Below are 26,847 nucleotides of genomic sequence, written 5' to 3'. Positions count from 1 at the left end.
AGGCCTCGGGAAATTTGCTCTAGGGATTTGGGGGATATTTCCAAATGGTACCCAGCATATAAAAGGCACCAGACGCATGAATAAAACATAACTATTACAAGACCAGTCACATTGGAGAAATAATTTCAATAAATAAAGGGCCAGCAAGCTCCCCTGCATTTGTGACCTAGGGACAGACAGAAAGCCAGAGGCTGGGAAAAGAAGACAATGGACCTTGCCTTAGAGCCCTTAGGTCAGGAGTTTGGACTTGGCCAAAAGAATCCCAAAGGCAAGAACGAACCCTCTTCTGAGAGTTCCTGCCCTTGGTCCCCTGGCCTCAAATTTGGAAACAGTTAGCAGCAGTTCTTAGCCGGGGCCTCCCCTTCTGACCTCTCTGCCCACCTTGCCAGGGTGTGGCAGCTGTGCACATCTGAAAATGGGCTGACTGCAGAAGGAAAGCTCCCAGGCTGGATGGTCCCCAGCATAGTTTTTACATTATTGACCGTCCTGGCCTCCCAAAGTTTGCTATCCCATGTGCCTGACCATTCAGTTCCACTATCACCCACTGGACCACCTCCCCAACGTGTGTGCACACACACACACACACACACACACACACACACACACACACACACACACACACACACACACACACACACACACACACACACACACCCCTACCCCCACCCCCACCCCCAAGCCTGACTGACAGAGGCCCGTAACCAGCCTCACCCAAACGACAGGGAAGAGTCCTCAGGTTCTGGATTCCTGACATCAAAGAGGTCAGCCAAAGGTGAAACTGACAACACTCCATCTCTAGTTTAGGGGAAAAGAGGTCCCATAGATACTGCAGAGTGTCCAGGCACTCAACAACAAACTGCTTTGGCTGTCCTTTTGCTGCCCTGTTTCCCCATTATGCATCATCTGTTCCACTGAGGAACTGGTGTCTGACCCGCCTGTCTGCTGGTGGGGAGGGTGGGGGGAGGGAGAACACTTTTTTTTGCTTCTAGTTGGATTTGCTGTCGGCTTTCTTTTCTTCGCCCGGGTCCATTTCTGTCAATACGCAGTAACAGAGCAGCTGAGTGGCTCGAGTGATGGCAGCTAAAGAGGAAAGGCAGAATGGGAAATCAGTATCTCTGTATCCAATGACCAGTGACAGAAATGGCATCTTAACTCCATCAAAAGACAGGAACAAATGGAGTTTTTCCTGTCTTTGTGGTAGCTGGCTTCTGGGGGTGAGGAAAGAAGGGAAAGGGTGAGAAGGTGGTGGGTATCAGTAAGTGAAGGAGTCTGGGTCAACTCCAGCTCCAGTCATGGATTTCACCCCTCTGGGCCTCAGCACTTCATCTGCGTAAAGGGGACATCCCACACAGACTAAAAAGGCAATGGGTGAGGTGTGATTTCATTTTGAGCTCATACATAGGGCATTCATAGAAGATGGCATTGTTACAGGGAAAGTAACCCCCAGGGATGACACTTTTCCTAAGTGCAGGAAGTAGGCAAAAGAGCAGCTATTTATCAACTCTAAGTTAGATTAAGCAAACAAAAAGGCACATTTTTTCCAAAATGGCTCATCCCCATTAGTCTTTGGCCAAAAGACCAAGGACTGCTTACCACATTCCAACAGGGAATTCAGGCTCACCTGACCTCTTCCTCCTCAAGAAAAGCTCTTCCCCTACCCCCACCAGACTCCCTGTTCTAGCAAAGAATGCAGAAACCCCCCTATCACTCCAGAGAGGCTTACCTATAAGCTTTCTTATAAAGGGAGGCCTTCTGGAAACGGGCAAATAGACTCCCAAGAAGTAGACTGGAACGCCAGACAGAGCGATGGCTATGCCGATCAGGGAGTTAATGGTGTCACTGTAGAGAGGAACGATCACCAGGAACACAGAGCATAAGCAGAAAGTGATCGGGAAAAACAGGCTCAGCTGAAACAAGAGGAAGAAACAGTGAGCTAGCACTCTGACTCTACTGTTCAGACACACAACACATTCATGCAGAGCCCTTGAATGATCATGCTGTCCACATTCAGGCCAGAAGCTTCCACACCACCTCTATAAACCACCCTGGGCAGTGACTGGCTCTTAAAGCACTGTCAAGAGAAGAGTGATCCATGTGCTCAACCACAGGTTGAGAGAACTTGGATGAGAGAAAAGGGCAGGATCAGATCTGGCTTCCATTCCATATACCCACAGAAGTTGGATTCATTGAACATTTCACATGCCACATGCCTTCCTTGGTTGGTTGGGGTTGAGGGGTGAAGAGGGAAGAAAGAGGCAAGGAGAGAAGAGTGAGGGAGTAGAGGGTGGGTGAGACAAGAGAGCAGACAGCCTCAGAATCCCCACCCCAACCTTGCCACCTGCACTCACAGCCCTGCCCCCTGCAGGAGCAGAGGATGGATGAAAGACTGACTTCAAAAACTGGAGCGCTGGTTAATTATCTGAGATGGGAATGAGATCAGGAGATGGGGGTGGGTGGGAGAGAAAAGAGCAAGGAAGTTTACCCTACTGTGCTGAGGAACTTGCTGAGCAGCACTTGTTTTATATCTCAAATGTTTAATGTTAAATTGTTAATTATTTCTTTGTTGGCCTCTGGCCCCAGATACACCCAATCCTCTTATACCGCAAGGATTGCATTCTTGAAAAACCCCACATTCAAAGGTAATGAAAACGTCTGTGATGGCAGAACTGACTATATTTGTTTCTGCCAGTTGTTTCCATTAGGTTTAGCCCTTGGAGTCCCATGTGGGAGTGGGACTGTGTCTGATATAATAAGAATAGTTGTAGTTATTAGGTGCCGAGCGCTATACTAAGCACTGTTGAAAATACAAGATAATCATGTGGGACACAGTCCCTGCCCACACAGGGATTACAGTCTATGTGGGAGGGAGCAAGAACTTAGTACAGTGCTTTGCACACAGTAAGCACTCAATAAATACAATTGAATGAATGAGCAGGCATTAAATCCTCACTAAAGCTGAGGAAACTGAAGACAGAGAAGTGACTTGCCCAAGATTCCACAGCATAAAGGTGGCAGACCTGGGATTAGGCTCCAAAGAAGCTGATTCCCAGGCCCGTGCTCTTCCCACTAGGTCACAATGATCTGTATCAACCCCAGCACTTAGCACAATGTAAGTGCATAACTAATACCAGAATTGTTCTAAGGGACCAATCTTCTTTTGCAGCATCTAGTCCAGTGTTCTGCCAGAGTAGGAGCCAAATCAATCCCGCCGATGCTGGTTTTGTGACAGTGTGTGATCTGAAAATCCAGTGATGGCTTCTGACTGGGGTGATGGCCAGGGAGGGGTAAATGTTCCCAGAGGCCCCCCTCCAACCTTTGACTAAGCTTTCCTGGCAGTACTTTGCACCAAGTCGAGGGGTAGAAGAACAACACACTGACACATGCCAGTCACTTGGTGGCTGGGACATCCCTTCTGGGTACCCGCACCATCTCTTTCTGGAGAATCCTCACCTTGAGAGGCCTGGGCCGATCCGGCTCCTTCCAACGAAGGTATAGCTGCCCAGCGATCGACAGACCCACAAAAAACCAGTAGCTGAAACTGAAGTAGTTGATGAGCAGGAAAACATCTTCCACAATCAGGTAAATCAGGGCCATGCCACACTGTGGGGGAAAAGGGGGCCATGAGTCAGAGTACCACAAGGAGCAACCCCAGGCCAGGAGAACCTCCTTTTCATTATTTCCCACTTCCCATTAGAGATCCCTCTCACTCAGCACTTTCCACGCCAGTGCACCAAGGTTTAGGCCTCCCCACAGCCCCCACCATACCGGTTTTTCACCTATTTGAGCTGAAAATGTAATTTCCTCTATAATAATAATAATGATGGCATTTGTTAAGCACTTACTATGTGCAAAGCGCTGTTCTAAGTTCTGCCTCTATATTTCTGGGGAGACTATTCCATAAGCCAGCAGCTCTCCTCACAAGCCCCGATCACTCTTTATATTCTGTATCACCTGTCCTGCCTTTGCTTCCCACTGCTAGGCTACAATTCTTCTAATTGGAGTTTCAAGGAGTCACCCTTTGGGGACCCCAGCTTAGCCAGTTAGTCCATATTAACTCCTCAAAACTTCCCCTGTTTTCTCTCACCAGGCCTGAGGGAGCCAAATCTACTGATTCTCCCAGCACAGGAAGAGGGGGCTTGCTCCAGGGTACTATGGCTCTTGGGTTGAACAGCCCCCAGACTAATCAATCATATTTATTGAGCACTTATTGTGTACACAGCACTGCACTAAGTGCTTGGAAGAGTACAACACAATAATATAACAGACACATTCCCTGCCCACAATTGAGCAGTAGCATGAGAAGCAGCACGGCCTAGAGGAAAGAGCACAGGCAGAGTCAGTGGTCCTGGGTTCTAATCACAGCTCTGCCACTTGTCTGCTGTGTGACCCTGGGCAAATCACTTCACTTCTCTGGGCCTCAGTTACTGCATCTATAAAATGGGGATTAAGACTGTGAGCCCCATGGGAGACAGGGATTGTGTCTAACCTGATTATCTTGTATCTACCTCAGTGCTTAATGCAGTGTCTGGCTCATAGTAAGCGCTTAACAAATGCCATGAAAAAAGAAAAAAACACATTTTCTTTGCCTCAGAGCAATGTGGGGGATCAAGTTAGATTTGAATTTTGTTTCCTAATAAGAGCTGAGTGCTGACCTCCTTCACAATGGACTTCCTTTGCTTGACAAGAAAGTGAAAGACCTGAACAACCCAAAGACAGTATTAGAGCCTCAGCCAGCATACCGCTCCTTAATAAAACCTCAAACTCAAAATAAGCAGATGTTATTGGCAGCCACCCCCTCCACGGGAAAGTGTGGCACCAACCCATCCCAGATTGCTGATTGTTTTTTTGTCTGGGGCAGTGACCTGGATGGCCCCATTCTCAAACCTGGCCGAAGGAATAGCAGCAACTCACATTGAAAAGGAGTGCGGGCACCGGAGTGAAGCGTTTTATATGGATCATGGACAGCAGGTCAGGGAGGTGACCTTCACGGGAGCCTACAAAGAAGAGTCTGCCAAAAGGACAATAAATGAGGTCAGGTGGATATATTCACAAACATTTAGACAACTGAGCATCACACACACACACACACACACACACATCCATGCACCCACAAATACACACACATAGGAAAGAGCACAAAGCTCTCTGCATATTTCAACCTATCATGACCCAAACCTCACTCTGAAGTGATTTTTCTCTTGGTGGGAATCCCCAGGTCCCTGAGGTCATCAGAACTATCTGGCAAATGTAACCCTTTTGTGATGCAGCGGCCCCCATCAGCCACCAGGCCTGTTTGCCCTTGAACTGGTTTCCTGCTGTCATGGCCACTGAATTGATAGTCGTAAGAGCTGCTCTATTGTTCTCACACTGTTTGTGTTTCAGAGCAGCAACAGTAGCAAGGCTCTACACTGGCTCTAGAAGGCCATTACCAGCTGACTTGCCAGTGGAAGCCCTTGGGCATTCCAAACAAAAACCAAAAAGTTCATAATCTTCAGGGGTTCCTGGGACCTAACCCCAGAAGCAGCATCTAGGGTCCAAATGTGTTTACAAGCTTTCAAGCCCCAGTGTGGATGTGTGGAGAGGACTAGGAAGAAATGGAAGAAGAGAAAAATCAGTCCTCCATTTTGGTTCAGGTCACTGCAAAGCCCCTCAGTCCCTTCCCAGCAAATCTGCAGAGAGCAGCTAAAACGATAAGCTCATTGTTTTGCAGTAAGCACGGAGAATATACCCTCCAGGTCAGCAGTGAGCATGGCTGGGTCACATCCAAGTCAACGAACCGTGCAGGCTGGGAGGTAATGAAATAACAGGTCTGGCGGGTGGCCCACTGAATTAGAATGAGCTCCATATGCTCACTCTCACCCTCTTGGACATGTTGGGCAAGTACAAGTAATGTAATGAAGTCAGAGGGTCTGGGAAGGGTTCCTTAAAAGTTAAGTTTCAGTCCTGCAGAGAGAAAGGCCAATTCTAGGACACTTGAGGCCATCGGCACATCAATGGAGAAAAAGACCCAAAAGGAGCTTGTGGTGTTGTCCGTGGAGAGGCGTGGAGATGAACTACCTCGATGATGCAAAGATGGACGCATTGAGTCCTCCAAAACACGAAAAAGCCACCGCTATTGGGATCGTCCAGTTGAATACTCCAAAGGCCTTGTCAGCAAATGTCTGACAGATGAAGAAAGAAAGAAATGTTAACATGCCAACAAAAGACAAGACGGACATGAGAAGATCATTGCTACAAACGCAGTCATTTAAAAAAAGATTTGAAAAATATTATGACAAACCTTAAAAATAGCAGTTATTACAGTACCATCCACTGTGGGAGCCTTGAGTTTTAAGGCTGGTCAAAGGAGCCTCAAACAGTAACAGATGAAATCTACTACATGGAAACCTTATATCAGGGGGCTAAATATCTACTAACAGATGATTCTCCACATACATACAGCAAACATCAATGTGGAAAATATTTGCATAATGCTTTCACTTGCTTGCTTTTCAACTCTCTTAAATCATTCCTTCTTCTAAAAATGATCACCGACTTGCTGTGTAGTTTTTGGACTTTCTTAGACTGGGCCTTCTGACTTCTTTTTCTTTTGTCATCCTCACATTTCACCAGACCCAGCCTCACTGCCCCAGCTTCCATTATTGTCCCAACTCTGTAGAAAACCTGACCCTCACAACAGCTGCATCCTCTCAGAGTTCAACTGAGGTCCGTCACATCATGTTATTTTTTAGATTATTTAACCAAGTGTCATGGTAGAGCTAGCAACAGCTGCTTCTACCTAATGGTTCTGAATCTTAGCTGTGGGTTTGCTGCTGCTCACCACTTACCCTCTAACAAATAAATGGGGAGCTCTTATATGGAACGGAGAGCCCATCTAATTAGGATAACTGAGCAGGGGCTTGGCTGAGGGACCGAGGGTCAGTGCCAAAGCCAGGAAGTTCAGTGGCTGAAGCAGGCAGATGGGGAAAGGGCTTCTGGGTCCCAGGCAATGACAAAAGACTAAAGCGTGAGAGAAGAGATCATGTAACCAAAAAGAAGCCTGATTGAAGCGAGTCAACAATCATTCTATGGGTCTGAGACCAATGGATTTGGACCAACTTTAAAAGGTTCAGGTCTAAGACTGGTCAGACTGAGTGGCCTCTCCTCTTATCAGTGGTACCAGTGGGACTGGGCAACCAATCTATTTCAACGAGCCCAGATCAGTTCAAGGGATCTACTTGCGGATGTGGACTCAACTTTTTGGCAGGCCCGGGATGGCCAACCATATAATCAACTGACTCAACTGCTATTGTAACACAGAAGTGGCAGATACTTCAAGAGGTCAACTGGTCCAGTCCCCTACCTCCAGGCAGGAGAATGTTTTAAACCATCCGAGATGGACAGATACCTCTCCTTGTTTGATATTCTCTGGGGATGTGGCCCATGAAACCTCCTGTAGCCTATTCTATTTTGCTTCCCTGACAGTCTAGGTGTTCTTTCTTATATCCAACTGAATGCTCTCTCGTTGCAATTTAAGACTATTTTCTCTTGTTCAATTATCCTGTTGTTTGTTTTCAGCTCCTCTCTCTCTCTCTCTCTCTCTCTCTCTCTCTCTCTCTCTCTCTCTCTCTCTCTCTCTCTCTCTCCTAGTGACTTTAAAAGGAACTGGGAAGGTCACTAAAGTTACACTTTCTGGGCCATTAATAATAATAATAATGGCATTTATTAAGCGCTATGTGCAAGGCACTGTTCTAGGAAAGTGAAAGTTCAAGATGGGATTTGTGAACAAGTACAAGGGCACTTATCCTTTCGACAATAAACTGGCTCTAGTCTGCCCTGCAATCTTACACTTTTTGCTGGTGGGTTTCTGATTGATTCTCTAAGTTCTCTACTGTGCCACTCTGCTGGCTTCCCTGATTCCTCAGAAAGAAGAATGAAGATCTGGCCCCACCAACAGGTCCCAGCAGAGAACTCTCTAGAGAGGTGAGGGCCTCTCTACTGGGGCCTTTCTCCACCCAACCAGATTATTTTGCTCACCTAAGCAGACCCTGAAAAGCAAGTTGGAAAACTTGAGAGGCTAAAAGTGGCCTCCTTGCCTGGGATAAACAGCAGCTCATCCCCCACTGGTCAGGAGACGAAAGTCACCTTCCCAAAGAGAGCAGTTGTTCCAGATACCCAATGATGTATTTTGTCCTAATGCCTGGGAATGCTGACAGATGCACAAAGAGGGAAATCACATCCTAACCATAAAGTGCCAGAACTGGGTGGAAAGGAACCAGAGTGTCTCAGAAAGTAAAATTCACCGTGACTTTATGCTATGGAGAAAAAGGCGGAGGGAAGGAGAGAAATAAGGAAGAATGAGAAGAAGGCTGGGAAAAAGAGAGAAAGAGTAAAATGAAGAGATAAAGAGGGCGAGAGATTCATATTCACCAAGTTAATGAGATGATGTGCCCCCGCCGTGCAAAAAAAAAAAAAAAAAAAAGGAAAAGTTGTTCTCTGGCTTGTCTTCCTCTATTCTATCTCACTTCTAATGAATCATGCAGAAAAGACCCCTGCAAATTCCCAGGATCTACTGGAATAGGGGCCAACTTTTCATTTTGAGCATGGGGATAAAAAGGGGTCAGGGATTATGGCAGAGGAGGGTGAGGACTGGGAAAGGACAGACATCAAAAAGCTAATAAGCCAGAAAGCCTCTATTTGGGTCTTTGCAAGCCCTGATGGAAAACTCTCAAGTCTTTTCAGAGATCTGGGGTGAGCAAGGCTGGGAGTCCACTGAGTTGGCTGGCACATAGGCCTCCTGGTATATTTTCCTTTCACAAATGCAGGTAAACCAGAATGAAATTGGATTACTGAGAACCCTAGTGGATGCTAGCCTCCTCTCCCAAACCAAAAGTCCAAGCAGTACCAAGAGATGCCTAAAGCATCTGCCGTATCCTCTGTGAATTTTTTAATAAATGAAACTGCTTACAAAACTAGTCAACAAACCTATATAATCCTCAGAAGTCCTGGAGGAATGTAACAGATGTGTTTTTGAGAGTGCTACAATCACCAAACACATATAATATGTAGCAGATGCAACAGATGTAACTAAGCAAGTTCCACTCAGCAAAAGTCCACCCAAAGATGGGCCAGAAGCAGGCCAGGTCAAGTCAGAAGACAGTGCTCTGTGGGAGCACCTTATAAACAGCCATTTAATTGGGGGAGGAGGGAGATGCACTGAGATGCAGGATGCTAGCACTTCCAGCAACACTAAGCCTAAACCTAGATGGGGATGGAGAATTAACTGGTAGAAAAGGAATCCTAACAATCATCCAGTTCACCCCCTGCCTTTAAGCAGAATCCCATCTAAACCAACCCAGCCTGAGGCAAGTATATTCTGTTCTTAAAAATCTAGAAAGAGTCTTCAAGCTCAATTAGTAGCATTCTCTCAGTAACTCAACGCAATTCCAGAAAGTTCTTCCTTATATCTAATCCAAATCTCTCATGTTGCAACTTATACCCCTCCAGAACACTGGTCACTAGCCTCTCTCTAATAATGCCCCACGATCTTGAGTAGCATCGTGGGCCCCCTTAGCCTTATTTTCTGCAGGCTAGATAATCCTGGGTCCTTTAGACTTTCCTGGTAGATCTCAATTTTGAGCTCTTTTGTGCCCTTCCCTGACCCACCACCAAATTGAGAGGTCTATCAGCTATTATGAGATTCCCGCCACAATCCTCTTACTGAGGGGAGGTAGGGACTCCAATGTATGCACCCCTAGGTAACAGCATGTAAGTAAAATACAGGCATTCTGGGGACCTTAGCATCTCAGTGCAACAAAGCAATTACATTCTGACTAAAGAAAAGATATACCTTTTGAGTTTGGAATTTTCTCTTCCAAGTAGGGGAAGGAAGACCTGGAAGAGGTCATATAAACTCCACCAGCTTCCCTCCTCCCCTATTCTCCATCATCCCCTACTCCTGCTCCTTCCCCTCTCCCCCACTCTCCCCAGCCTACAGCTGCCAAGTGAGGGAAGGGCCTCAGGGCAATCAGGAAGCATGGCCTGGCATACTTTTATAGGGGAAAGAAGTCCCTGTTTATATAGCTTTAAATATTTTTTAGTTATTTGAGACTGAATGACAACAAAAACTACGGTTGTCTAGTGAGGCAGAATACACTGAAGCCTTAAGACATGTGGGACTGGGAAATTTTTTCAACCTGACTGTATATCAGCCCTGGACAGACTCAACCAATGAGTACAGGAGCCCCATTTTTCCTCTCTCCTCTCCAAGGGGAAAAAAAACAAAACCAACCTTCCTCCCCCTCCCACCATCCACCACAAAAAAATGGCAAAAGTATTTCCTCCACGTCTTCTAGAGTTACAACATATGGTCTGGGGCTGAGACAAAGCATGTCCTGTGGGTAAATCCTTAGGGAGAAATTTTAAAGGAAGAAATTCCAAAAGCTGGCTTACAAATATTTTCCAGGGAAAAGAAGACAGGGACATGTCAAACGTACAAACATATACACCTGGGAATTTTCCATCTTTGAAGAAGTTCAGGACTGTGCTATGCAGTTTTTCCTTATCATACAGGATTTAAGTACCAAAATGTACCTGCTATTAGATGCTTCCTTGCTACTAAACAACCTCTAGCTAAACACCTATGAATCTGCTTTGGAATACATAGCATGCCTTGCACCTTAGCACCAAAAGGTCTTTGCCAAACCTGAGTCCACCAGCTTGATTTTACCTGGAAGGAAGCTGAAGCCCAGGATGGTCAAGTGACTTCTCCGGAGTCACTTAGTCCACACATCAGTAGCCCAGCAGCAGCATTAGAACACACACAATAAGTGCTACTGCTACCTACTGTTTACACCATAATTCAGAAGGGCCAACCAAAACAGATTCCTAGAAAAAACAGAAAACAGCTCTTCCACCAAAGACGAGCCAGGCTTGAAATCTGTGCCCGCCAACACAGGTCTGATCTCTTGCATCCATTCCCTCCTGGAGAAACGGCATATCTTGAAAAACATTCTTGGGAGATCCCAGAAACCATGTAGGCTTTTTACCCCGCACATCTCAATGCTGTCAACAGGAAGCTATAGTGAATTTTCTAGAGTTGAACTGAAAGATGATAGCACCCCAGGGCCTTGAGCGCTTAGCTCTGAGCCAGAGACTAGAAAGCCTGCCACCATAGTGCTTAGGATAAAGGGAACAAGGCTCCAACAATCACTGGTGACCGTAATTAAATGAGGTGGGGTGGCAGGGAAGGAGACAAGGGGAAGCTGAGGAAAATCTATCAGCATTCACTTGGAGGACTGAGACTACGCAAACCTCTGGAGCTAGCCCTCCCAACTCCAACTCCACCTCACTTCACCTACCACTGCCTGGGCTACATTCTGGAGGTCCTGAGGCTCAGAGGTATAAAAAGCAGTGGCGAAGGAACTGGGGTGCTTGCGGGCATGTGTGGAGGGTGACGGTACGCCTACCTGGAGGCAGCTAAGACAGAGGCATTTAGTCCGCCATAACAGGAGAAGGCCACTGCTAGGGGGATGGTCCATTTCATAAAGCTCAGCGTTTCTTCTGAGAACGTCTGAAGAGCAAGAAGCATTACAAAATTAAACAACCATTCTTCCAGGGCTTTGACAAATTCTACATCAGTTTGGTCCAACTACACGTTGCTCTGTCAGCGGAGAGTTGGAAAATGAGATGGCTACAAGGTATTGTAATCATTGTGCCTTGAATCTGTGCTCATCCTAGAAAAATGGGCATGAGTGACTCTCCACATACCCTCTCCTTGAATCTCACCTTTCCTTCTGAACAGGCTTAAATATCAGAAATCTGTTATTCTTTGGATAATGAATTGATCAGGAATAGAAGCTTTTGAACGATCTCTGACAATGGCATTATTAAAACAATGGGATTTTTTTTCATTTCCCAATCCAGTGCCCCACTGGGTGTTTACTGCCTGATGTACTGCCAATGAGTGTATACCAGGAAAGCTGTGGGTGGATGTCTCACAGGTTTGGAGTGTTTGCTAAAGTGTTCCTGGTCTGTACTTTATGGTGCCAGGCCAGTTCTAGAGCCTCCATGGCCTCTGGGGGTTCAAATCCATGGAGAAGCTGGGGGAAAAAAATCAACTCTGCTGCTCCCCTAGGATATTGAGCCCAGTCTGGTTGGCCTGGAGATTGAATCCAGAACCCAATGGGGGTTCTGTTTTGCTGAAGGAGCATCTTCTTCCTCCTATCCCCAAGTGGATTAAAACTTCAGTTGGAGCATAGAACCAGCCATAGGTCTGGGGAAAGTGGCTTGGAATACCCATTAGCCTAGTCGGCACTGGCTGCTATTCACAGGGGAATGTGGGGTAGTCCAGTGGCCAGTAAGTACATTTAGCTGCCGGGTTGCTGTCTGGGTTTTATATTTAAGCACACAGATTGCCTGGCCTGCTATGGATTTATCAGCCAAGCTCTTCAGGACGATGACCCTGTGAAAGGTGAAACGTTTTGTTCCACTAGGGGGCCGAGGCAAAAAGAGCTGGGAAATAAGCCAAAGCCTCCCCAAATTTCAGTGTGTTTCCTCCACGTGGGATTGGCCTGTTATTTTGAAGGACCCTCCCACTGTCTTCTGGGATGCTTGGCACGATACCAGTCACTTCACTCGGAGTGAAGAGGGTCTTGTCCAACTGGGACTGATATTATCCAGCAGGCCAAAGGCAACCTTACTGGACAGTCTGTGATTTCCAGATTTCAGGGAGCCTACATAATGATGCATTAACAGAAGGAAAGCTTAATAATAATAACTGTGGTATTTGTTACATGCTTTCTATGTGCCAAGCACTGTTCTAAGCACTGCGATAAATACAAGATAATCAGGTTGGACACAGTCGCTGTCCCACGCGGGGCTCACAATCTAAGGGGGTGGGAGGACAAGTATTTTAGCCTCATTTTACAGTTGAGGAAACTGAGGCCCAGAGAAGTTAAGTGACTTACCCAAGGTCACACAGCAGGCAAGTGACAGAGCTGGGATTAGAACCCAGGTCCTCTGGCTCCCAAGCCCAGTGTCTTTCTACTAAGTCATGAGCTTGAGAAAAAAGGGAGCAATGATTTGAAATGCCTGTTTGAAGAGTAATCTGCTCTTAACTTTTCATCTCTTGCCTATCTTTCATTCATTAAGTACAGTCTCTTATACCCAGTCTCTGTATAGCTGGAAAACTCAGTCATCTAGACTGCAGAATCTGGATATCTGAGCAATGGGTGTACTTGGTTAAGATAACCCGCTGCAGGGACCTTGGAGTCAGCAGCCTGACCCTTGGGGAAATCTCAAGGGGATCCCTAAAATACCTCAATGTATATATGATCCTGATCTCCAAACAGCAGCTGAGTTAGGTTTAGGTGGGACCCCAAGAGAGTCCCCCTAAATCCCAACAATAATAATAGTAATAATAATGACTGTGGTATTTGTTAAGCACTTACTAAGTGCCAGACACTGTATTAAGCACTAGTGTAGATACAAAATAGGTTGGACACAGACCCTGCCGGATCAGAGATAGTGCTTCACACATAGTAAGTGCTTAACAAATGCCATAATTATTATTATTATTATTATTACTATTATTATTATTATTATTATTTGACCTCAAGAAACTCCTAGGGCCAGGCAGTTCCTCAATTATCTGGAGAATTGGAGTAACCAGTCTAGTTTCCAACCCATGCATCCTGAAGAATTAAGTTTACCGGCCTCCCTGCCCAGCAGAATGCACCTTAGGGGAATTTTAAACTGTTTGCCTTCCAAATGAGAACTAGGAAAGTTTTTTCCTCACCATTAGTCTCTCATCTTTTGAATATTACTTTCCAAAAGTGAATGGGGAGACTAACGTTTAGAATAGCATAACTAAAACAGATGAGCCCCACTCCGCCCTCACAGCCCCCCCACCCCAGCCCCTTCTTTCTGCACACAATACACCTGCCCTCGATCCCTGACACAAATCTGTGAGTGCTGTGTGTTCCCAAAAATCCCAGTGCTGTTTTTATAAAAAGGATCTAAGCAACCTGTTTATCTTAGATGCACAATCCTAAGGTAAGAAATGGAGGGTTCTTGAACAGGCAATGATAGGGTTTCAAAGATTTCCAGACCATTTCAACTCATTTCTAGCTCAAGAAAGCATAAGCATTAGGAGAGGTTTTCAGTCTGACTCACTGATTAAGAGCTATGATGAAACCACAACCGTCATTTGGGGGGAAAAAAGAAAAAAGCCTTGCCAGGAGCAGGTAAAAGGCTTCAATTCCCTTTCCTATTGTTTGCCATCACCCCATTTTGAAGCTGTACAGTCTTCAAGATCACTCTTCACTGCTCCCACGCCTGGAGTGGCACTCTGAGAAACTCTTTTCTGTTAGAGGAGCAGCAGCACGAGAGACATGTTTGAGGGCCTTCAAGCAAGATGGAGGGTGAGCAACCCCATTCCTCTCTTGGGAGAGAATCTGATTCACAATTCGGCTCCCAACCCCTTTCCCATGATTCGACTCATCTTCATTCAACGAAGAGGGAGGGCCATGTGCCCCATGAGTCAGAACAGTAAACTTTGTGAGGGAATGTACGTATTCCCACAGTAGGATAAAAACCTGGTTAACAGAAAAGGATGGGATTCCAGGGCACACATTGGGAAAGTTGCTAATGGCAAACGGAGTCTTCCTGTAGACTCAGGTAGACAACACTGGCCATCCGGTGTGGAGAGAGGAGAGACGGGCTCGGGCTGTTTTCCATAATAGTGCAGTAGTGCTGATGCCCAGAGCAGACAGGAGAACTTCAAATACTACTGCAAGAAGCATTCCTCAACATTCTTCCCAGTGAGCAAGGGGTTACATGAATGATGGAGGAGGAAATGATGATAAAGCAGAAGTTAACAGAGAACAATTCATGAAAAGTTGAAAGGAGTTTTACTTTAAATAGGACAAAGGGCAGATATTTAAAAAAAAAGATAATGGGAGTTGAAGTGGAGATCATAAAGACAAACAAGTCTAAACTCCCATTTTTTTTTAAACAGACCACTGAGAGGCTTAAAAGATGATTGCTTCTGGGTAGCTGCAGCCTTTTCAGAAATAAACCGAGAGCTATGCCAGCAAAAAAGGATTTGATTTCACAGCCAAGACCTGGATGCATGTAACACAACGTTCTGCTCTAACCCAGCCCATCAGTATTATCAAAACCATGCCCGTAGTGAACAGAGAATATAGGATTCCCAATATCCATCTTGAGGTGAGACCTACTAAAAATGGGAAAACAATTTAGCATGAAAGGTGCAGAAACCTTCCATTACCTCTGGCTCTGTACCCTCTTATAGTATTATTGAAAAGGCTTGTTGAATTGGATCGCCCAAAAAGGGAAAGAAAAACAGCAGCCAGGCTTACTTGTAGGTTAAGAATTCGATAACCTCCTGAAAAGAAACTTGAGGAAGTTGAAGTTTACAGATGTGTTAACGAACTTCCCAAAAGAGTGATGGAATAAATGAGCATCGCACCAGAATAAGAGCTAGGATCCAGCAGGTGGGTGAGTAAAGTTAAATGGGATTCTTCCATTTTCCTTAAAGTTTCAGCAGGGCTTCAAATGCTTCAGGGGGTTAACAGAGAGGAAACCTCATCTGATATTAGCCCTCAGATGATCTCATTCCTATGAAATGTATGTGGTTGCTCAAAAATCACATATGCTCACGTAAGACGACAAGTACGCACATGCACTCAATGCCAAAAAAGCAGATCAAGAACTCCACTGCAGAGGTACAATAAAGTGTTCCTATTGGCAGGCAAAAAACAGCTGAACACAGTGGATGCTAGGAACAGAGATTGGCCGGGGTGGAGAAACAGAGGGGAAAGTGTTCAGGATTTGGAACCATCTCCCACATCGCTAAATTCCACTTCAAGTACTGCAAACAGTTAAAAGGTACAGATTCTATCAGAGAAGAGTTCCACAAGGAGGTGCTTGGATTCCAGAGCTATCATCTCAGTGGGTGGGTCTGTCTCATGGGAAAAGTGGGGAGGTTGCCATATTAATAACCACTTTGGTGAATGAATTGAAAGCCACCGCTATTAAAGATGTGCTGGCCAGTTTGAAGAACTCGATTCTTCTCTGCCCTGTAATTTTATTAGCAGGATGACCAACAGAAAACATGGCTTTGCTTGTTCCACCCAATAATCCACATTCTGCAGGGCAACAAGACATTACACTTTATGCAAGCCTTTCAACTGATGTTATGATGATTATAGAACATCCTTGTTTCTATGGGAAATCAGAGAAATTTTGCCTAGGGGCTAAAGTTAGTTTCTTAGCAAATTCAGTTTATTGAAGTGGGTTTATTACAAAACAGTAAGTCGGCTGTTCAAAACTTAACACCATTAAAAGCTTTCTACATGAATTTCTCTTTGTGATATATACTGTAGTATGTGAATTAATCAATCAATGGTATTTATTGAGCACTGTGTGCAGTGCACTGTACTAAGTTCCTGGGAGAGTACACTATAACAGAGTTGGTAGAATGAACTACTGAGGTGGTATTTGACAAGCAAAGATGACCACAGGAATCAGCGTCCAGTATGCTTATGGAAATAGGGGAAAAGCTGTGGTTCGAGTGCAAAACCCTGCCCTATTTTTGCTGTTTTTCCACTTGGGAACAAATAAGAAAAGAAGTAGTACTGTGCTCAACTGCAGAGGCTAAAACAAAAGCAATATACAATATTCACAGCAGTTTAAATGTCTTGATGTATCAAACCAAATGCCAGGATAGCCATAAGGAATATTTTACTCACCACAGCCACGGCATCACTGCCAAAGACAGCTCTGATATCCAGCACTGCATAGTAAGCAACATTGGTCAAAATATAGATGATTGTCACTATGGGCATAGAAATTGCAATAGCCAGTGGCAGGTTCCTGATGAAGCAAACACACAAAAAGGAATCATTCTACAGTTGACTGTTTCAATGGAATAAAAATAAATTTAAGACCCAGGATGAAATCATTAAAAAAAAAATGCCGTTGGTCTTTTGGTCCCATTTATGGAACTAGTCAAGTTGCAGGCCCCTAGGCCATTAAAGTAACCACCTCTTCATTTCAATCATTTCCAGTGGGGACTTTCTTTCTAATATTAGGACAGTGAATCAACCCCAGCTCCCCTTCAACAAACCCTGATTTAAAGGCACCATAAATGTTGTATAACTAAAGCTAAGAAGCCCTGTGAGACTGAAAAGTTCACACTGGGTAGCCTAGTTGGCATTCTCCAACTGTAATTTCAGTTATGCTGTAGTTTTTGCCAAGAGAACTGTATGTACCAGAATGACACCAGCCTCTAAGCAGAGCCCTCTAAGCTCTCTACAGGATCAGGGATGCTAGGGCAAAACTGAATGCAATATAGCTCTCTGATTAATTCTCTCGGGATCAGGATTTCCGAGCTGGCCAATGGTAATCTGTTTCTCTGCTTCCATAGTGGAAAGCAGACCCAACAAGTAGCCACTTCTGTGCTAATAATAATAACTGTGATATTTGTTAAGCACTTAACTCTGTGCCAAGCACTGTACCAGTGCTGGGGTAGATAGAGTATCAGGTTGGACACAGTCCCTGTCCCACTTGAGGCTCACAGTTTAAGTAGAAGGGAGAGCAGATATTGAATCCTCAGTTTATAGATGAGGTAACTGAGGCACAGAGAAGTGAAATGACTTGCCCAACCAAGGTCATAGAGCAGGCCAGTGGCAGATCTGGAATTAGAACCCAAGTCTTCTGACTCTCAAGCCCAGGCTCTTTCCACTGGCCCACACTGCTTTTTACACTGCTTTCCACTAGGTCACTCTGCTATTAATCCCAATCTTTACAACAGGACTAAAATAGAGACAATTGCCCCACTTTGCAGCTCAGTTACACAACAGTGCTGTAAGAAAAGCCTCTCAATCTGAAAAGAGGATACTGCAAGGAGAAAGGAGGGAAAGTTTCTGAAAGATACCTCTGGTGCTTCAAATCCTTTTTCAAAAGGGGCTCTACCGAATGTACACCTGGAGTTTTTGATTGTCTAGGGGAAAGGAATTCCACATCCCTGTAACTGCAAAAACCTAGCCACCTGCCAGTCAGGAGCCCCAAAGAAAAGGAGGAATCCCAGTGGATTCACTCTCATGTATCTACATCCTCTTTCCACTCCTCCCCCTTCCCCCCCAACCCACCGCCGAATTTACACACACACACACACACACACACACACACACACACACACACACCACCCCCCCACCCCCAAATCTTTCTCAACCTCACTGCCCCCAGGTTCCTCCTAAACCAATGTCCAGGCTTCACTCCATACTCTAATATGAGATTATTACTCTTCATTTTCTCCAACTATAAAATGAACATAACAATCAAAACGTGTCCCCATTCCCACCTTAGAAGATACTGTAAAAAAGAAATAAGTTAATGCTAGAGAGCTGTCAGCATTGATGGTTCAGTAGTGGAATCTTCGCCTGCCACGCAGGTACTGCAGGTTTGAGTCCAATCAGTGCAACTATATAGCAAAGCAGCATGGACTAGTAGAAGGAACCCGTGCCTGGGAGTCAGAGGACCTGGATTCTAATCCCGACTCTGCCACTGGCCTGCTGTATGATATTAGGCAAGTCGTTTCACTGGGCCTCAGTTTCCTCATCTGTAAAGTGGGGATTCGATACCTGTTCTCCCTCCTACTTAGGCTGTGAGCCCCATGTGGACTGTGTACAATCTGATTACCTTCTATCTACCCTAGGACTTAGTATAGTTCTTGGCACATAGTAAGCACTTAACAAATAACCATAATTATTAAAGAGCCATAAAATTACAAGAGTACTGGGGAGGGCAGTAGCGTTTTCAAAATTTTACTTATGAGACCCCATGACATGAGAGTCGTGGTGGTTTCTTGAATGGCTCTCAGCCAGGACTAGCAAAACCTAGGCATGAAATGACTTCCAAGCAGAAAAATGTGGAAGTAAATCATCGACCTTTCTTGCTGGCTTGGCAGAAAACTCCCACCAGGAATATTATTTCTGTGGATCATGCAAGCTGTTAGATTGTGAGCCCCTTGAGGGACAGGAACCATGTCTAATTCCCACTTGTGTGTTTTTTCTCAGCGCTTAGTACAGCACACAGTAAGCATTTCTGTTTAAACAATCCACTCTGAAAAGTCACCAGTTGGTAAAGAAAGGATAATTCTCTTGCCCTTTCTACCAGCCAGACATCCAGTACTCACTGGACATGTGTTAACTGTAAAACAACCCACCACCCACCCGTGTTCAGGGTTAACTAGGTCAATTAATTACAAATTCCCTCCTTTACCTTTCTGGATTTTTGATTTCTTCTGTTACAAAATTAAGGGTGTCCCAACCTGAGTAAGAGAAGAGGGCAGAGTATAGGGCAAGAGAGAGATCTCCCATGTCCCAGGATGATCCCTCAAAGGAGTCCTGAAAGTGATCCGTATGTCCTATATGGGAAGAAGAAAACACCAAAAAAAAAAGTAAACCAGTAGGATCGAAAGAATGCCACGCATCCTAGAATATATGTATATATATAAAATGTATATATATATATATATATAAATCTCAAAATATATAAGGTGGTAATAAGAACTATAAAAAACCAGCCTCAGGAAACTCAAAATTATGCTGGCAATTTTAAAGTACAATGAAACTCTGTTCTGCTGCCCTTCTAGTTGACATTACAACATTCATTGACAAACCAAAATAACCATTTCCTGTCAACTGCTACAAAGCACTACTACTATTCATCTACCTTTCCCCACAACACATGTTCAAGAACTGTCCCATGGATATGATGAATCACTTCTACCTGTGGACAAAACGCTTGGCCCTTTTCAACCACCTCCTCAATCCTGGAAAACTCCAGCAATTTGTCAAAACAAATTCAAGTGTCTGATTAAAATTTCAATTCCCCTTGTTTTCTTTTGGCAGTGAGTGGCTTTCAGGAGTTTTTCTGTTTTGTTTGTGTAAAATCTCATACCTTTCCCTACCCCACTATTCATAGGCATTGACACTGCCCTACTCGCTTCATGTTTAAAAAAAGTGGGGGAGTTTAGCCATTTGGCACCTGGCCAGGATTTAGTTCTCCAGAGCAGCTCAATGCTGCAGCTCACATGAAATTTGCTCCATCAAGTTCCCAGAGAGCACCAATTCCCAATCACCTCATCAGGCCAGAGCCAACAAACAGAGCAATAGGTATGAGAATGCAACCGTTCAGGTGTAAATTAGATTTTTCAATCTTAATAGTGTTTTTTTCTGTTTGTGCCATTTTGTAGAAAAGTAAACACATCTTTGGGATTTTGCAGTCTTCCTGCATTACTTCTTATAACCCTATTCAGTGTTCAAGTGTCACTCTGCGATGCTCTGCAACACTAATCTGACGACACACCCCAAGCCCCGCAGATCCTTCATAATTCCTTTTTATAACCTTAACTGACTCTAAAAAAAAATCCTGCTCCATGGTGACAGATTTTCCCAGTGTTGTGGATGGGAATTAGGCATTTATAAGATATATGTAGGAAAATGTAAAGGATGGGAGGTTGGCTGTCTATATCTGACAGTTTGGAGAGGGTTTTTGAAAAAACAGAAGAGTGACAGCTCAAAGTGGTTTAAGCATTGTGTTTGGTAAACTGGGATACCGTGAAAAGCAGGGAGCTTGGTAACAAGCCCCATGTCAGTGAGTGGGGAGCCCTGGTGACCACACTTTGGAGGAATACCATGTTTTCTTGCTCCCTTACACTATCTACCATGCCCTTGTGAAGTGCTTTGAGATTCCATAATGAAAGACTCTGTAGGAGGCAGTGGGATCGCATAGAAAAAGCATGGGTCTGGAGTCAGGAGACCTGGGATCTAGTCCCAGCTCTGACCCTGACCTGCTCTCTGACCCTAAGCAAGTCACTGAACCACGGGGCCTCAGTTTCCTCATATGTTAAATGGGGATAAGAATATCTGCCTCTCCCTACCTCACAGAGATGTGAGGAAAAAGTGAGATAATTAATGTGAAAGCATTTTGGAAAACAGAAGTGATAAACACGGATATTTTATAGCTGACCTTCAAACTTGAAGTCACCACTGACAGTGAAATTCACCTAAGGATGTGGTTTGGCTGAAAAGGCCAATGAGAGACCCATAGACTCGACCACACCACACACAGACAAAGTCTGCCCTTGGTCGTGCTGTGATGTTTATTGCTTAACCGTGCCTGGTGATATTTTTTGCTTTTGCCTCGAAGTTTCTGCTCCAAAAGAGCCGTTCCTTTCTTGATTGCAGGGTGTTGTCTTTTTGTTTTCCAACTCTGGCTCACCATGGAACAGCCATTTAGGCATCCTGCTTTTGTTCATTCTCCTTAACAAAGCTGCACTGGGTGGCATGCATGAGGTGAGAGCATTCCTTCAATCACATGGTTTGTGATTCTAACTTGCCATTTGATGTTGAGTAGTGCCAATATTTTTATCATCACCATCAAGATGGCAGACTTGCCACCGCAGCTCATGAGTCCATTTCATGGGAGGGGCTTACTGCCCCCACATGAGGTTCTTTACATCCTGTTCAGGGAAAACCCTAGCAAACAGGAGCAGAGTGCAACAGGATATGGTTATGGAATCCATATTGTATCTCACCAATTACCACTACTTTCATGTCCCACTAGATAATAGTGCCTTCTCAGATCCTCATCGCTGAAGAGGAAGTAATTATGCTGGGGACTGCCCCCGAAAAATATACAAGGAAATAAATTGGGCTGCAAAACTGGCTTCCAAAAATAAGGGAATCCTGCCTCAGCAGCACAGTTAACCTTATTTGTGCATGCATGACCCCAGGTCAACACCACAAAGAGGCCAGTGATGGGAACCGCAGGAGGGTAAGTTTTATAAACTGCCACAGCTGCAGGAAATCAAGCACAGAGACTTTCCAATTCCTGAAAACAAAATTTGGTATGGTTGATGAACACCTACAGCATAAAATTAGATTTCCCTGTTGTTCCCAAGGGAAAGAATCTCTGACACAGATACTGCTTCAAATACAATCTGGGAAGGATCATTGCATTTTCTAAGACCTTGCCTTGCTGCACTCAAGATGAGCATCAAAGGCAGAGAAAGTACATCAATTTGGATTCCATTATGAATGATCAATTCAACCTCTGAAAGGGTCCAATTCAAGAAGCATTTGGAGAATTTGGAAGCCAAACATCCACCACTCCCCAGTCTTTCAGAATAAGCTTACCCTGGCACAGTTTAACAATCCCCGTTACGATGATGGCAATAAGGGCAAGGACTTTGGCATAGGTGAACACATCCTGCACCCGTGTTCCCCATTTAACATAGGCACAGTTTACAAATGTTAGGAGACCTAGGAGAGAAAAAAACATGGAGGAAAACAAGAAGTTAAGAAGTTGTTGTGCACATGACATTTCATTTCTTATCCTTTCCACTTAGCCGAATTAGCCTACCTGGCCATGACTCAACAAAGCTAATCACTGACATGAAATAGCAATCATGAGATATTTTTTAAATTAACTATTGCATTGTGTAACAGGGAAACCTGTACTGCACATAAGCAAAAATGGAAATTTCAAGACTCAGATGTGATGTCTCCTCCACAGAATGAGTGAGGAAAGACTCTCCAATTTTCACCATGTCAGAGGATTCTTTCCTTGGGGATTTTCTTCCACCTCTGCTCCCTTCCCAAGCTGAGACTCCTAGCCCAGACAGAGAGAAAGATTGAGGTCGATCCAATTGAAGGGAGTTAGCCGGCTGAAAGCTTACCCCCTCCTGGATGAATTTAAGGGTCTGGTAGGTTAAAGTGCTAGAGGTAGGAAAATTACATGAAAGATGAACTATCGCCTTGTTGAATCCTCCCCACAGCCACACTGGTCTGAGGCAGTGCCACTCACAGGAGGGTGCAGGGATGGGTTATGTCTATTGTCAGCCCCAATGCAAGATCCCTCCTCCTACCAGATTGAGAAATGGGGGCTAGAAAGGAGGAGGGAGTGGCAGAGGCATTCCCTTTAATGGGGAAAATACAACTCCCACATCTCCATTGGATTCGACAGTAACGGTGTATTCTGGAACTGTGCCTTCTCCTCCTGGTCCCTGGTTCTGCTCAAATGGCAATAATCCTGGAGGCAAGAGAGAGTGCTTCCCCATCTAGAACCTAAACCATTGTCTTCAGAGAACCATATAAGACTTGTTCTTAATTTTGCTGGCCCAAATGCAGAGCTTTCCGTCTATTGTACCTACTCTGCATTGATCTGGCCAGCGGGAAAGGCTAGCTCTCAAGCATCCATTTGCCACTTACCAAAAACTGAGCTGGAAAAAAGATGGAACATTTCCTTTTTTATTTCTAGAGTGTGGTTCCAAATAAGGCCGTGCAGGAGTTCTTGTTGGAAAGAATGATGAAACTCATATCAATTAACTGAGAAGAGCAAAAGAGGCCCCTTGGAGAGTAAATAAGCCTTGCCCATGATCTCTGTGGAGTTCGGATATATTTATGTATTTACTAGGTAAATGACCAATCAAGCTATTTTTAATTTAAACGTTAGCTGTTAGATCCAAACGTATGCACAATCCCAAAGGCAACTGAACTTTGACCAGATGGATGGTAGACTGATTTGTTAGAGAAAATGGGGTGCAGGACCATTCCAACAGCTCTTAGCACCTGGAGCAGGCAACCTACTTGTATCCACATTCCTGGATGGGGTTGTCCATTAAAAGCTCTGTCATGGAGGGAAAAATTGTGGGGCGGAGGGGGCGGGGAGGGTTCAAAAGACTTCAGCATGCAGGATGGATTTTCAAGTCCCACGCTCAAACATATTGGTAAAATTGGAATCCGAGCCACCTTAACCTCAAATATTTAAGACTTACCAGAACAGCATGGCTGGCTGCTTTAAATGGCTGCCAGATGGCTCTATGCACACATCTGCTAAATGTGCGTGTGTGTGTGTGTGTGTGTGTGTGTGTGTGTGTGTGTGTGTGTGTGTACACACACTAGCCCCACGATGCATTGCCCCTTAGCGAGAGATTTTCAAAACCTTCCCTATTGGCTCAGAGTCCCAGGATACATTAGGTACTGCTATCTTAAAAATTCATGAATTCAACTGGGGTAAATATAAATGAGTAATCTGAGAAGCTCGAGGGGAGGGAGGGAAGAGGACATAGGAGGAGGGGAGAAATGGCTTAAGTTTAGCTTGAACTCTATTGGATTTGTCTTGGAGTTGATTCCACCTAGCCCTGCAAGCTTGGATAGAACACAGGATCAAGAGATTAACAGGCCTAATGTTACTCTAAATCTCCAGTGGCAGTTCCCCAACTGAGTCTCCATCCTTCAACCCATCTACCAAGTCTGAATATTGCTAAAGGGGAGCCTTATTCTCCTCTACCCCTGGCCTATCTTCAAAGGTCTTAGTTTTCAATCCCTAGCTCCTTCCTTCTGAGAGAGTTGTCCTTGGGTTTGAGGATCATGTTCCTCATAGTGAGTCCGCATCTGTGTCATTGAAAATCTCTCACACAGTCTGTCCATGACAATACAGTTGGACACCAGGTTTTCTGGCCCCTGGCCATTTGGATGAACTTCGCTCAGACCTCAATAGTTGAGGGACAAGGAATATCCTATCATCAGCAGAATATGCTCACATGTTGTTTTTGCAGGAGTGATGAAAGTTTGCACTGAGTTATCCATACTCTCTCACCTGTCTCTCAGCACACATTGCAACATGGCTGACAGAGGGAATGGGTGCAGTCTGTAGCCAGGGAAGAGAGTATCCTGAGACTTTACCAGTAGCAGACACCACATTTTGCCATCACTATCAGTGGTATTTATTGACCGCTTACTCTCCTGTTCTCTTTTACCGCCTATTACAACCCAGCCTGCACAGCTCACTCCTCGAATGCCAAGCTACTCACTGTACCTTGATCTCGTCTCTCACTTCCCCCCTCCGGCCTGGAACCCCCTACCCCATCTTAACCGACAAATCACCATTCTCCCCATTTCCAAAGCCCTTTTAAAAAAAAAGCACACCTCCTCCAAGAAGCCTTTCCTGACTAACTTATTTCACTATCCTATTCGCCGTCCTTTTTGTATCGCCTATGCACATAGGTCTGAACCCCTTAACACTTGGATACTCATTCCACCTCCATGGCACTTAGATACATATCCTTATACTCTGCCATTTCCCCTATCAGTAATTTATTTTAATGTCTGTTTCTCCCTCTAGAGAGTAAGCTCACTGTGGGCAGAGATCTTGTCTACTAACTCTAGTATAGTCTCCCAAGCACTTTATACAGTGTTCTGCATACAACAAATGCTCGATATATATTACTGATGGATTGATTACTGTGTGCAGAACACTGTACTAATTGCCTGGAAGAGAACAATACAATAACGTTCATAGACATGATCCCTGCCCTCAAGGAGCTCAAAGTCTATGCCTCTTGACAGCTGCTGCTCCGATGAGGAAAGACATCGCCAAAACAATGTCCATCTCCATGAGCTGTCTTTCATTAGGCCTTACATCCTCAGCCCAGAGCTGTGATATTGAATCCACACCCATCCAATCCATGTATTTAAAGTGATGCCATCCTCTCTGGGTGATGACTGTTCTCGTTATCATGCAGTACCCCAATTAGAAGGGGAAGATATGGACGTGACCCTGGCAGAGAGTGAAAAAGTCAGGTAGAGAAGGTTAAAAACCTACTGTGTTAACCCCTCACTCAGCACCACACCAGCCAGGAAGCCCAGAGTAGAGGAATTGCGCTTGCCCAGAAACCCCCCTATTTGGATTGGGTCAATGGAAGAACACACAAAGAGGAATGGCTTACCCTATGTACAGGCCCTCTTGTTGCCTGAATCCACTTTATACGCTATTATTGAGTGAGAACAAAATATTGATCATTTGAAATGATTCAATAATGAGAGTGCCGGTTGTAGATAGTGAAAGAAAGGGAAGGAAAAAAAATAGAAAAATGCCCATATTAGCTAAGAGGCATGTTGGTGGCAATGCTCCCCCAAAACTCGTCTTTGAAGCTCTCTCCCTGGCCCTGAATGTTGGTTGAATGGTTTGAAACTCCTGGAATGGGGAAGAAGCAGCAGAAGGAAGGATGGTTTAATCTTGGAGTGATATATTCCAGCCTGGCTTTCTATGGCAAAGACTGCTACCACCACATTAGCTGAAAACTATGTTTTGTAGCCTTGGGAAACCATTTTTAACCAAGTCAACTGCACTAGCTGTGTATCACCTTTTATACCGCAGCTCACAAAGCTGTCCCAAATTTACAAGATTTACAAGCAAATACTGTACTCATAGTCCAGAATTACACATTTGGGTCACCCTATCCCAGGGTCTGCTCAAGGCCACAGAACCCATGTGACAGAGGGAAAGGGACATGAAATGGAACACATGCTTCCCTTTATGCTCTGGGAAGAGGCCCCACCCACATTGGGAATGATGACTATGATGGGGACCAGTGAGGCTGTACCTCCTCATGTTTTGGGCCTACTCCTCTCTGGGCTCCCAGGAAAAATGAGAAACTCCAGCAAAGACATGAGTAGATGAGAACGCCAACACTAGCCTCAACTTCCACCACTGTTATAATTAAAATAATAATAATAATAGTTTTTGTTAAGTGCTTACTACGTGCCAAGCACTGTTCTAAGCACTGGAGTAGCTACAAAGTAATCAGGTTGTCCCACGTGGAGCTCAAAGTCTTAATCCCAATTTTACAGATGAGGTAACTGAGGCCCAGAGAAGTTAAGTGACTTGCCCAAGATCACACAGCAGACAAGTGGTGGAACCGGAATTGGAATCCACGACCTCTGACTCCCAAGCCTGTGCTCTTTCCACTGAGCCATGCTGCTTCTCATGGCC

The 26,847-nt window shown here is 44.8% G+C and overlaps 1 protein-coding gene across 1 annotated transcript in view; it reads right to left on the bottom strand.

Moving 5' to 3' along the window:
- Positions 1–690: 690 nt before the first annotated feature.
- The window catches only part of SLC7A6 (solute carrier family 7 member 6), a 65,966-nt gene continuing 39,809 nt past the window's right edge, over positions 691–26,847 (bottom strand). The window contains exons 5-12 of the mRNA XM_038773063.1: positions 22,209–22,334; positions 19,288–19,432; positions 16,755–16,878; positions 6,058–6,161; positions 4,912–5,008; positions 3,451–3,600; positions 1,724–1,907; positions 691–1,080 (exon numbers count right to left, since the gene is read on the bottom strand). Coding sequence (XP_038628991.1) covers positions 986–1,080; positions 1,724–1,907; positions 3,451–3,600; positions 4,912–5,008; positions 6,058–6,161; positions 16,755–16,878; positions 19,288–19,432; positions 22,209–22,334 — 1,025 coding nt within the window. The 3' untranslated portion in view covers positions 691–985. The remainder of the gene's footprint in view (positions 1,081–1,723; positions 1,908–3,450; positions 3,601–4,911; positions 5,009–6,057; positions 6,162–16,754; positions 16,879–19,287; positions 19,433–22,208; positions 22,335–26,847) is intronic.

Source organism: Tachyglossus aculeatus, chromosome X1 (genome assembly GCF_015852505.1).
Source record: "Tachyglossus aculeatus isolate mTacAcu1 chromosome X1, mTacAcu1.pri, whole genome shotgun sequence".
NCBI classification, from domain to species: domain Eukaryota; kingdom Metazoa; phylum Chordata; class Mammalia; order Monotremata; family Tachyglossidae; genus Tachyglossus; species Tachyglossus aculeatus.
Note: the sequence above shows the minus strand (reverse complement) of the source record. Positions and strands in the feature narration are given on the sequence as shown.